The sequence below is a fragment of the Nestor notabilis genome, unplaced genomic scaffold (assembly GCF_000696875.1).
Source record: "Nestor notabilis isolate BGI_N333 unplaced genomic scaffold, ASM69687v1 scaffold19082, whole genome shotgun sequence".
Lineage (NCBI taxonomy): Eukaryota > Metazoa > Chordata > Aves > Psittaciformes > Psittacidae > Nestor > Nestor notabilis.
The window spans coordinates 11,105-24,280 of record NW_009917285.1 but is presented as its reverse complement, the minus strand read 5'-3'; the positions used below and the strand labels follow the sequence as shown (position 1 = coordinate 24,280).

At 45.8% G+C, this 13,176-nt stretch overlaps 1 protein-coding gene across 1 annotated transcript in view; it reads right to left on the bottom strand.

The window, feature by feature from the left end:
- Window positions 1-6,021: 6,021 nt before the first annotated feature.
- Window positions 6,022-13,176, bottom strand: part of BRCA1 (breast cancer 1, early onset) — a 17,859-nt gene continuing 10,704 nt past the window's right edge. The window contains exons 13-22 of the mRNA XM_010009160.1: window positions 12,884-13,038; window positions 12,101-12,426; window positions 11,367-11,454; window positions 10,351-10,428; window positions 10,112-10,152; window positions 9,290-9,373; window positions 8,827-8,881; window positions 7,582-7,655; window positions 7,172-7,232; window positions 6,022-6,125 (exon numbers count right to left, since the gene is read on the bottom strand). Coding sequence (XP_010007462.1) covers window positions 6,022-6,125; window positions 7,172-7,232; window positions 7,582-7,655; window positions 8,827-8,881; window positions 9,290-9,373; window positions 10,112-10,152; window positions 10,351-10,428; window positions 11,367-11,454; window positions 12,101-12,426; window positions 12,884-13,038 — 1,066 coding nt within the window. The remainder of the gene's footprint in view (window positions 6,126-7,171; window positions 7,233-7,581; window positions 7,656-8,826; window positions 8,882-9,289; window positions 9,374-10,111; window positions 10,153-10,350; window positions 10,429-11,366; window positions 11,455-12,100; window positions 12,427-12,883; window positions 13,039-13,176) is intronic.

Here is a 13,176-nt window from a genome sequence, read left to right as displayed (position 1 = left end):
GCAGGAATGTGGAGCTGTGCAGGAGGGCTTCAAGCACCCCCAGTTTGTGTTTAGGGCGCTGTTTGTGCAGTGTTGGATGCTGTGCTACGCTGGATGCTGGGCTGCTGCAGGCACACACAGCACGCAGCGCTGCCGAGGCTGGAGGAAACACGTGTGTGTGGATCAAGCCTTGCAGCTCAGAAGGAGGGGGCTGCATGAACAACGTTCATTACAGGCAGGGGAATCTGCAGTGCCCACTCCCACAAGATCCCCCAGCTGAGGAAGGAGGAATGAAACTCAACATTGCCCCTGCACAGAGGCAGCTGTATGATATATATTCCTTCTGCTTTCCACGAGACTCGTTCAGGTGACCTCTCCCGGGCGCATGCAGCACTCAGCACTGCAGGTGAGGCTGCAGGGCCAGAACAGCAGCTGGGGTTTGGGCTTACCCAAACGTGACAGGATCTTTCTTGAAAGCTTCTGGTTCTGGGAATTTCTCCATTCTCTGCACTAAAGGAAAGGCCGTCGCTGTCCCGCCCGCTCTCCTCCGCGCAGCTCTGCCTAGTGGGAGCCTGCGCTCGGAAAACGATGATGCTGGAATGACAGTGATTTGTGCCCAGCTGCTTCTGGAACAGCCGAAAAAAGAGACTAAAAGGAGAAAACAACGTGGCAGCCAAATCCTGGGCAAACAAACGTGTGTTCTGCAGCGCAGGACCAGGGCTTCATGTGGACCTTGACACAGAGAGATAGTGCTGCCGTGGCTGAGCTGAACCCAAAACATGCATCTGCCACACTCGTACACAACCCAGACAGCAACTGCTTGAAGCCGCCTTTGAAGGCCTGGCCTTGTGACTTCAGAGGAGGATTGAATTCTGGGCAAAGGAGTGGCCTATGCCCTTCTCTCCCCCTCCTGGAAGGGCTGCTCTCTGCAGTCACCATTCAGTGTGCGGCTTAATATGCTGGCACTCACTTCTCCACCAGCTTGCTTGACTATAAAGAGTGTTTGGACTCCCACAGTGGTCCATTTAACCAGACTTTTCAAAGGAGTCCCATTCCTCTCTCTTGCTCTCCTCCTCTGCAGAGGAGTAAACAAAACAGGAAGCAAAATCAAAAGCAGAAGAGAAAAAGCAAAAAAAACCCCAAAACCCAAACTGAAGGAGCAGAGTCAGAGCCACAGCCCAGACCAAACAAACCACTGTTGGGTCCCTTCTCCTCCGAACCAAGGCAGCCGCCTGCCTGGGAGCACTGTGGGAGATTTCTATATATAAAAGGGAGTAGATGGAAAAGTACACAGTGAAAGTGATGGGTTTTCCGCTTTTCAGCATGGGAACAACTCCAGGGAAGCTGCTGAAGTCAGTGGAAGGTAATTTCTGGATAAATAAAAGGTATCAGTGCACCTGTGTGCAGGATGTAGCACTGGCCCCCGCTGCCTCATGCTCAGAGCGCCCAGCACGGCGTTTCTGTCAGCTACCACCAGGTAACTCGGTGAGTGATGACAACCTGGTCACAGAACACTGCATCCCACAGGCTGCAGCCAGAAGAAACACCCAAGGACCTAAGCTCAGAGCGTGCTGCCGTACAGATGCATGGGAAGCATCTTCCCACCTTCATCTGAGCGCAAGAGGAGGATGCAGCGAGAGGAGGGCAGGAATTGCACTGCAGGCAACCTCTTGGGTCGGTGGGACTGGGTACCCTCAGCTCCTGCATTGCCAACGCAGGGAATCAGGTCCCCCAGATGAATGACTTGAATCACTAACGGCTTCTGGTCTAAATCACAGCCTCGAGAGCCCTTGGTCAACTGGGAGTGCTGGATCCCGTGCAAGCAGCGCACACCTCCGGCTCACGGGCACGGCACAGCAGGAGCGGCTGCTCCAGAGCTCCTGCAGGACAAGGGCCACACGAGGCATCCACACACACGAGCTGCCTGTGGCAGATGAGTCAGCACAGAGAGGAGAGGAACAAACCCATGCAGATGGAAGCAGTGGAACTGACACATAAAAGACAAGCGAGGAGGACTCGAGGCCTCTAATTACTGCCTACAGAAAAATCTCTGAGCAATGCTGCCAGTGCAGGTGTCCTGCCTAGAAAAGCATCCTACATCCATAGGGTCTGATGAGCAGCCAGCTGGGTGGGACAGGCAGCCCCCTCAGCCTGCATCCCGGCAGGAAACAGTCTGCTCCTGAGCGCGGTACCTTGTAACCCCCCTAAAGCCCAGCTCTCCCCCAGGAGGGCTCCGCACCAGCTGCTCCTGCAGGGACGCTGCCCCATCACGGTGCCCCAGCTCCTGAGCAGGGATGCAGGCAGCAGGACCGTAGTGATGTCCCGCTGGGGACGAGGAGTCTGGGGAAGGTGAGGTCTGAACCAGGGCTGCACCGTCCCGGGCTGGGCTCATGAGGTGTCACTCAAGCAATGGAGGCAAAGCAAAGGTGCAAGAACCGGGACTCTCGGGTCCTGTGTGGTTTGGTGCCGTCCCCAGATGGGGTTTTCCCACCTCACTCAGGTCTCCTGTGGCCCCAGGATCACTTGGCATTTGCCAGCTCTTGGCAGCAGTCTCGGTGCTCTGGCCAAAAGCAGCCCGGAGCAATCCCCATGTTTCGGCACACTGGAGCACGGGTTTCCAGGAGGAATTTGGACACAAGTCCAGCTGTGTTGGTGAGGACACAGATGTGCATTACTGAAAGGCTGGACCCTCAGATGACTCTACCAGGCTGCTCATACCTTTTAGATGATCCTATCCCCACCTCAGCAACATTTTCCAGCTATTACGGAAGCAGATATTAAGCATGGGACCGGTTTCAGCTATTTTGTGCTCAGAGGAAGAGCAGGATTAGAAAGAACACCGGGAGGTACCGCAGGGAGGAAGGCAGATGCGTGAGGAGACAGCCTGGTGTGACACTGAGATTTATGAGGTTTTGGATATTTCAGGGAAAGGAAAACCCTTTTAAACAGTTGGCAAGACTTTGCCTCAAGGGAACCATCTCTCAGGAGCATGTTTCTGTCCCATCACGAGCCCATTTAAGAGTTTCTGCTTGAATTCAAGACCAAGAAGTACGTCCAGGGCATGTTGTTGCAAGAGGAAGTTCACATACATCCCAGCCCTAGTGCTGAAATAATTCTGCTCAGTGTCTGTCCTTTCCCAGCCTTTTACCTCCATTTACAGGATCAGCTGGAGACATCTCTTGTGGAGCTGCTGGTTTCCAGACTCTGCCAGCAGACGCACGACAGTGACACGGTGCCTCCCTGCATGCTGACTCCCAGCACTGTGCCCCAGCCTGGCCCTTTACAGCGGTTTGTCATAATCCTCTGTAATCGTGGGGACCTAAAGAGCCGCTCGGCAGGTCGGGGTTAAGCCCTTTACCTGCTCACCCGCGGAGGCTTTCCCCACACCCAGCCCGATTCCCAGCTCTTGCTTTTCATGTACAGCAGCAGGAAGCCTTGGACTTGCTCTGGGACCGTGGCAGGGAAAGGCAACCCCGGAGTGTGGCTGCCGGAGTGAGCTGAAGGCCAAGAAAGGGTCAGTGGTGTCTAGAGAGCAGCTTGGTGTGAGCGGCAGAGCAGGGAGCTGCCGCTGCGCCGCGGGGCGGCTGCATTAGCAGTGCCAGCACACACTTGCACAGATGCATGTCTGGTTGCTTGGCAAGGGCAGAGCCAGCTGAGCCTTCGCCCCCTCCCCTGGCGCTCTCGAGGGGTGTTACTGCAGGACACACCACACAAAACTGCCCCGATTCGGTGACCAGACCAAAAATAAGCCTAGGAATTCGTTAATAACCCTGTGCTCAGCAGCTCTCGAGAACTGATGCAGCAGGAGGGGGATGGTCACGAACAGCAACAGAGCTCAGGTTCCTTGGAAGTTGACCCTGATCCAGAAAAGCTCCTGTTAATTTACAAAAGCAGAGCAGTTCTAATTACAAATACAGTACCTGCTGGTGGCAAAGCCTCAGGCAAACCTCCAGCAAGCACCAGCCCATGCTTTGTTTCTTCCTTCCCTCCAGTACAGAAGGCGCACGCTGCTGACTAGGATGGGTGCACGCAGCTGCTTTAACTGCATGTCTAGTCCTTCAGCGATGCTTGATCCTGCTCCTTGTAACCCTGAGGTAACTCCTGGAAAAGGCACAGCCCGGCCAAGGCACGTCTCAAAACCACATTCCCAGGGTAGGAAGCCTCTGAGGTGAAGTGTCATGAAGCTGCTCTTGCACATGAGCAAACAGGGAGGAAGTGCAGCTTTGATCCCCGTGTACAAGTGGCATTTCCAGTCCAGAGTGGCTGTGAAGCACCGAGTGCTGGGCTTTATCCTGAAGCTGGAAGTCAGCCTAGAGAAGTCAGTATGGGTTTGACTGAGGCCACATCAGCTCCCCTTAAGCCACCTGCTTCTCTGGAAGCATGTCCTTCCTTTAGCTGGCTAGCTGCTTAGTCAAACCCTTCCCCTTCACTCACGTTTTATACAAGACACAGAGTACTCCAGCAGTTCACTGATGCCAGTTGCTTTATCAGAAACAGGGTTTCCACTGCTCCAGTCACCAAGGAGGAAGGGCAACATCCCAGGCATCATTCCAACAACAACAAAACAACCCCTCGACCAATGTGGGCTCTAGAAATAAGAGGAGCATCACTCTGAAGGTGAGGGTGGTTCAACAGCCTCAATAGTTAGGAAATAGTGTCACACAGAAGCAAACAGTGAGTTAGGGCAGCTGAGAAATGCTTCCACCACTTACACTACCAGTAGCAATGGCTCATTAAGAAAACATTTGCTTCCACCTGGCAGCTGCAGGACACTTGATAACACATTTGCTTCTCAGGCCAATGGAAATTACGTTCTGATTCCAGCCCCGAAACTGCAATTTACATTTCTGGCCTCCTCCAGACAATCCCCACTTGCAGGAGGCTGCCTCCAGTGACATTTCACATGCACCTCATTGCAGAGACCGAGCGCTTCACATCACAAACTGAACAAACGAGGAAAATACTTTCCAAGCTCATTTTATTTCCTTTGAGCATTCCAGTATTTCTCAGCAGATGTTTGCTACTTCCCAAGCCCACCCAGCAGCGTTCCAGCACTGAACAGTTCTCTGAACTTAGCTGTATTTTTCTTTAAACAACAACTGTCTCCAAGCAGGTTCTCTTTCTGCTTTGAAGCCCAAGATCGTCCATGAGGTGAATTGCTTGGCAACGGAAACAAGCAACATTTTCTTTCATAAAAAAAGCAATTTATTTTCTCTGCAGCCTCATTTTTCAGGCAGGGACTATTAGAAGTAGCTTCTTACAGGGCTTATTATAGGTCACTGGGATACTAAAGTGCATCTGTTATCTCTCCATTGGTGCCACATACACTTCTCAGAAATGACTGACACAACCCTGGTAGAGGCTGGTGGGTTTAAGGATTAGTTTACGTTGAGAATCAAGTGCTGGGTTTTCTGTACTTGGAGATATTTTCCTGGTTAGGGCAAGCTGGCACTTTTCTATACAACAGGAGAGCTTTGTATCGTTTTCAACACAGCTATAATCCATGGCCTAAGATTAACCAGGCTGATGCATTAGTAATCACTAAACAGTATTCCATTGTATCACTATACACCCTTTTTCAGGGTTTTTATGCAAAGTGAAAAGATGGGGGTCACCTGGCAGTGGAAGTATGGTTTAATTCAAGCCTGAGACCAATATTACTAGTTTAAATGACTATCTCCAAGATGTCCTTAAGTATAAAACAGGAACTTGCTGCAGTTGTAAATAATATATGACCATTCTTCTGAGGAGGTCATGTTCTACAGTCTGAACTTTTCAAATTTGTTTTCCATTAATTTAAAGGACTATTTTGAAACTGGAAATGTTACTCTTTAAAGAATGGTGGGTAATTCCATCTTCATATAGTAATGCTGTTTAAGTAACTTTATGGTTAATACAAACGTAGTAATCTTACTCTGAACAAGGCCACTGCATACACATAATCTCTGCGTAAGTGACTTCAAAATTGCCAGTCCTTAAATAACTACCAAGCCATCAGCAGTGATGAGAATTCCTGAGCAATGGAAGAAGTGCAGCTCGGCCTCAGGACACAAGGTAAGCCTTGAACTCCTGGCACTCATAGCACGCAACACTGTCTAGTACCCACTCGCGAGTCACCATGGCAACGTTGTTCTTTTGCTGGACTGCTGTAAGACAGAGACACAAACCATCAACCTGTTGTCAGTGAGTCGAAGCAAGCTGAAGGTAAACTGGCTGATGTCTTTCAGAGTCAGCTATTTGCTTTATCTTTGCATTTTAAAGGCCTTGATAGAAAAATCCCCCAAGTCTCAAGCCAGTGATGGGGCACTACTCCTCCTGTTAACAACGCAGGCAGTAGTGCTGCTCCAAAGAGAGTAGCTGTTGGGCAAATGGTGAGGAGGCAGATGTGAACACCACAGAATGAACACCAAAAGCAAAGAGTGCAGCCCTTGCTATCTCTTCATTGAGGACTGGTGACAGAGCCTCAGGTCCTGTCTGCTCAAGCATTCTGAGTATGTGACAAGCAGCAAGTCTCATGGAGAGAAGCAACAGAAAGTCACTGAAGTGCTCCCAGCCTGTGCTTCACCACTTCAGGATCTTTACTTTCTCATTTTCCCCAGTGCCATGGAAATAGCTGTTGGTTTTACATCAGCCTCCTGCTCCTCTTTTTGGTTGAGCTTCACTGTAGCCTACCTAGCTCCCATTCATCCCGTAACTCCCACTGTCTCGTGCAGAAGTCACCCTGGAACACTCGTACTGGCAAAGTCTGATGGTTTCTCTGGAGCATTTTGATTTTAAAAAAGAAAAAGGCAAAGCTACACCTGCTCTGCAGCTCCTGCTCTGCAGCTCAATAGTCCTTCCAGACCAAGAGAATCTTGTCCTGCCTGAGGCTCTCTCCTAGATCTCCCCAGTCCTCCAAGGGCACGCTTCCACCTTTTAGAAACTGTGGCCAATGACAAAAGCTTCTGTAAGGCTGCTGCTGAGGCCAGAACAGGAATTGCTGCCAGGCTCCTTTAAGGCCTATCTATTGCTGATTCTTGAGATTATATACCTTGTTCTTCCGGAGTTTTCCGAGACATACCTCCATCTCCAGATGCTGGAGGATTTTATTTCGATTCCTCTATAAACTTCTCTGAGGTTTAACTATTAAAAGGGCTGAGGTGATGAAGACACTCAACGTGTACCATAAAACAGTCCATGACAGCTGTTTTACCTCTATAATCTGTGTTTTCCATCCAAGCATCTGGCTGCACAACCACGACAGCAGTAGAATTCTAGGATTGCAAGATAGGAAAATACAAATGCTGCTGTTATCTGTCTGTCATTAAACGACTCTCACACCCATCCGCAGAGAGTGACAACTGGGCTAACTCTGCTTCAGTGCATCACTTCAGAGAGGACTTCAAGAACTGGTAGTCAAGGCAGAAAGATGCAAGTTCCTAAGAATTGTCTGTGATTTCTCTGTGATTTCTGTGACTAAGCACCGAAGGCTTTTTGTGCCGGAAAGGGAGGCTCAGTGCTGGTTTCGACAGAGAGTGCTCTGATCAGTTTCCCACTCCAACTTACCACACACACAACTATAGACCCTCCACTGGGCAGAGTGTAACATTGAGTAACACTTACTGGGGGGTGTGTGAACAGATGAAGCTGCTTCACGACAGAGGCACCACAAAGCTCCACCATCCATTCTAGATGTTCTAAAGAAATCAGATAAACAGTCTATCACTTCAGTATTTTATATCACATTGAAACTGATAGTATTCCCTAAGCCCTCATGTTGTGTTCCAAGATATAAATGATCATAATTTGAAAGAAATTTAAGGCTTAGTAGAGAAGAAGTCCTTTCAGGCTCTAGCCTGCTCAGGAACATCAACTCACTCTCTTCCCTCACTCTCTAGTCAGGACTAAACAAAACCAAACCCCTGAAGCAGCACAACAGCACATGCACAAACCAAAGAAAGTCATTAACAGTTTGTTTCCTCTTATCCTAAGGATGTAAGACATGAAATTCAAATTCAAACCCAGCAGTTAGAACTGCAATTCCCTCTCATTAACAAAAGTAGTCAAAGTGCTTAATTTCACCAATTTGTTGAACCGATAGTGAAGAAGAGAAATAAGACTCTCAAGTCTAAGAGCCAGAACTGATGATCACTGCAGCAGGTGAAAGCACTGCATCCTCTGTGGTAATTACTGTAAATGTCAAGAGACATGAGGATATTTCACCCAGTCAAAAATGAAGTTAGATGGGATGAATCAGACAGGAACTGCTGAATAAGCTACAAAAATGGGAAGAGAGGTAAAAATACTTTTAAATAACAAAATCTGAGCTTAAATTTCCAAGTTTAACAAAAAGAAGCTTTTGCTTTGTATAGAAACTTGGGGCTTTGTTGTGTTTCAGTTTTAACATCTGCTTCTAGAGAGAAGATCACACTGAGAATGTGTCAACTGCTACAAAAGTGATTCTTAGGTAGGTTTTGCTAGAAAAATGTTTCTAAGACAGAAGGAAAAAAAATGCTCAAATACAAGTGTTCAGTAGCATGTAAAGCAACTGCCAGGCAGCATGGTATTAATGCTGTTCCTTCACTGCTAGAGAGCAAGTAGATAAAAGGCCTGTTTTGAAATAGAGTGAAATTGCCAGAGCAGTTCTCTGAGGACAGCCAAATAGAAGAGAACAGCACTTCCATGCTCCCTGGAGACAGAACCGGGTAAAGTTCTTTACCTCTACCTCATGGAGGTGTTTTGAAAATGTCAGAGTAAGCAGGACAAAAGCATCCAAGAAGAGGCCAAATATAAACCTCTGGTGCGTGGCCACAACCCCCCTCCAAATATTTCTTCTATTAAGAGTTTAATTCCACTCAGCTGACACACCTGTAGTCATATCAGTGAAAGGGCCATAGCAACAGATCTCAAAGTCTTTAAAGATCTAGAAAACAAGGAACATGTTAACAGAGTACATAGGGTGTCTTTAAAGGACAGCACTTCACATACTTGTTTCATTGCACTTCGAGGAGTGGTAATCAAGCTATCACTGTTTCACAAAGTAGATCTGAAGCTCTTTGTAACCTACAAAACTTCACCCCCCCCATTTGCTCTCCTGTACCAGTGTTATAACAAGATTGCATTCACTCTAAGCATAGTGAGTCAGGACCTTCTCTCCTTTCCTCTGCTGCTGACAGAGCTCACTTTCATCTCTAGAAATGCTGAATTTGTACAACTCTGTGTATACAGAACAGCAGAGAAATGGGAAAAAGTTCTAGATGTTCAGCTGGCACAGCCACATATCTGGAACACTCACAGCAGGACAGGGTCTTCATCCCCAACATGGTCCTACCTTTTCAGTCAGAGACTGCCTAGCCCTCTTAGGACCTTGGTGGTTTCTCCCATTGACTACATCTCCTCTAACTTCAAAGTTCTCCTGGAACATAACAAACAAAAAGTTCATTATAATTAGAATCAAATCTATGATCTATGATAACTGGAGCCTCTTCTCCTTGCTTCAAGCACTGTGAGAGTGTATGACAATGTGCCCCATGTTCTAGCATTCCCAGTCAATGCTGTAGCAACTCCCCCTTTCACCCAAGCACAGGAGGGCTTTTAATACCAGAAAGTGGCGTATCTGCTCATTAGGTGCATGAAATCCATCCTGTGTCACTATGATCTTCTCCAAAAATATATACGAGAGAATAAAAATCCAAATACTACCCAGGAATACAAAAATCCACCTAAGTCAGAGTCACAGCAAATAAGCCATTACCTCCAGGAGGGGTAGTAAATGCTGGAATGAGTTTTCAGTAGTCGGTTATTTTAAAGTTTAAAAATGAACCAAAACTGTGTATGTAGCTCTGCCCCAAGAGTATTTCCTTTAACAAACAATAGATCTTTTCCTCTAAGCTGTCATCCATCAATGGCAGTAGAAACACTTAGGAAAAATATGCCTAACTTGTTCCAAAAACTGTTAGGATCCCATTATACCTTCAGTAACGATGAATGCACATAGCCCAAGTGTGGCTTTTGGTCTCAGCATTCGGTAGGGTTTACAAAGCCAAATTTCCATATACTAAATGTTTAGACAATGTCTGAGGTTACTCTAATAGGTCTCTCACTGTGACAGCATTAGGCATTTGAGATTCCACTCTTAAGCTAAAAGACTCACCTCATTCAATACCCTTCCTTCTTCAAAAGACTGAGTTACCCCTGAAGAAAAAGATCAGAACAGAACAAGTCATTTTATCCAGCAAAATCGTTCTTCCACTGCCAATAGTCTGATTTTAAAGTATTTAGAAGAAGCCCTGCAACACGAAGAGATCTTTTTTTTCTTTTCTGGAACAAGTGAAGAGTACATTTGTGGTAGAAGGGCAGAGACCATTCAGTTCCAAACCAAGTTATACTTACACTGATAACTAACAACCCATTTTCTTCCTGCAATACCCAGAAAGTACTTCAGTGTCCGTTCACACACCAGCTCCTTATCTGCAGAGCAAACCAGAGGAAGAGCTCTTTCAGTTTGCCAACAGTGAAAAAAACCCAAAACACCTCAGGTTATTTGTACCTAAAAGCAAAAGTTTTTTGCTAAGTGCAGCAGCAAAATAACAAGACCATACATGGAAACATTCCCAAATTCTCACGTCCTGATTCTACTGAACAGCAGATGAATGGAAGCAAATCACATGCACAGCTTCTGAACTCTGTTTTTAGTCATTCAGAAAAGACAAGAAGCAAAACAAGCACAAATAGTCAAGACAGAGGACAGCAACAGTAGGATTCAGTGCTAACGTTGGCAGAAACTTTTAGATGACTAGCCATGTAAGGTCATCTTTTACTCTACAGAACAGGCACAGCTTCAAAAGGCAGTTTATCCTATCTGAATTTGTATGAACCATATACCTTTCCAAAAATATATGGCCATACACTTCCTGAAAGAAAGGGAAAAAATTGACTCCATAGATTTAGACTAACTGGAATTTTTGTCTCCTTTTCTGTGTTGGTTTTCAAAGGCAAGAAAGGCTTATGTGACAGATTGTATCCCAATACGAGCCAGCTACAAGTGCTTCTATGATGCAAAATATAAGCACAGCATATTACATCCCCCTATCCAGATTTGGCTCAAAATATCTTGCTTTTTAAGAGAACATTGGTTAAAAGCTATGCCTAGATGCAGCAATTTTCCTGATGAATGCTATGCTTGGCTCAAGTCAACATAATGCTGTTTCAGAATACATCTGCCAAAAGTCCAACTGTAGTATTGTACCAAGTGAAGTCCCACTTCCAGTTTTCTATTTCTATTGAAACAATACCTTCTCAAGCTTACTCAGAGGTACTGCTGAGCTGTCCTGCTTGTTGGTTAGCCTAGAGTTAACATTCTAGATAGTGTGCAAATCCAGGATGTGTTCACATAGCTCCCAACAAACCTGTTTTCATTATGACGTGGGTGGTTCCTTCAGTAATGTGATTAGATAAAGTGCTCTGCGTTTTTCTCACAAACTTCTGGACCACCAACTGAAAAGTAGTAAAGAAAATAAATAGCAAAACAGATTAAAAAACCCAACAACTCCAGTTTATTGGAGTCCAACATAGTAAGAGTTACTTTAAAGTCCTGATTTATTTGTGTTGGCAGACAGGACATACATTTCTTTAAAAGTCAGTAATTTTGGCACCATTCAAAGGGCTAAAGTAAAGAGCTCTGAGTCAGCAGTTTCTAAACCAGAAGCCATATCCTCCTGGAAACGGAGGCTTCTTCATGAAAGAGGTTTATTTGCAACTCAGAATTAATCACAAAAACTCTCACTTTTCATCAGAATTTGGGTTACGAAGCAGCATCTGCAAACATTCAGGGAACCAGCCAAAGCCCTCTCCCCCCCAAGCCCCAAGGCTTTCTAGAAATGAAATCCTCTTCCTTTGGAATAGCAGGATTTTCCCATAGACAGTCATTTAAAAAGTTCAAATTTCACTAAGCTGAATAGTGCCATTTACAGGAAGCATTCTTCAGATTTTTAGGAGTGAAAGAGTTTGACCTGAGTTGCTGTATTACTAATCTGCAGGTCCTGTAAGATTAGTTTCCCTTATACTTTGATCTCTTTATGTTGAGGACTATAATAATTAGGAATGATTAATAAGTGATCCCAAACTCCTGGAATATACTTACATGTTCACTTTGACTCAGGCCTGATGCCACAATTGACATTGCTTTCCTGTTACTCACAACTGGACTTGTAAGATTTTCTTTCCCAGCTGTATTGTGCAGAACAGATAGAGGAAAACACACGCTTCTCTTTGACTTGCTTCCTTGGGCACAGCTTTTATTAGCTTTCTGAGTCACTACAGAACTATTTGTTGCTTCTGCAGTTCGAGGGTTAAGAAGCCTTCCAGAGGAGGAAGAGTTATTTGGACTCCTGGTCACGTTTCCAGAGAGATTTGATAAGACAGATGCACTGTTTAACCTGGTCCCACATTTCTGCTCATCTCTGTTTTCTGAAGGAAAAGAGAAATTACTCCTTGAAACAATTTTGTCCTCCTTGTAGTCATGGGGGAAGGCTGTTGCTCTGCCTTGAAGTTTAAATGCTGCAGTCACTTCCTCTCCCTGTTTGTGGATTGCTTCACCTTTGCCTCTATCATTACTTTTGCCTGATCTACAGCCGAGAAAATACCTGTGAAGCTTTCAGTAGTGTATCTGTCAAGAAGTACTAATCTATGTGAGAGAATCACTCCCATTACTGTCCAAATGTTATTTGAGCCCATCCTGATGGGCAGCTACAGTTGGGCTACTAAACAAAACCAAACAAGAACTAACATATTTTTAAATTGACCAGGAATATATAAATTATAATCCTTGATTTACAAGAAAAACTTCTACCTTGCTGGTATAGAAAAACAAAGCAAGCAGGAAAAAGCAGAAATCAAAATGTACTGGACCCATCTTCACTGTTACCTGCTGCGAGCTGATGCTGACTCTGCTCCTGCACAGGTTTCGTCTTCCCTGAAGCAGCTTTGTTCTGTAGAGCACTGTCACACTGAAGAACTTGCTCCAAATCTGGTCTCTTTAACAAATGACGTTTAGAAGATGGAATCAACAATTCTGGAGACCTTCAGAGAGGGAAATTTAATAGGTTTTTTGTTGTTACTCTTTTAAGCATCTCAGCTGAGTTATCGCAACGGCTCAAAACCTATCTATTTCAAGATTTCCTCCCCCCCCCAATCTTGTTAAACTACAAGATTAGAAAT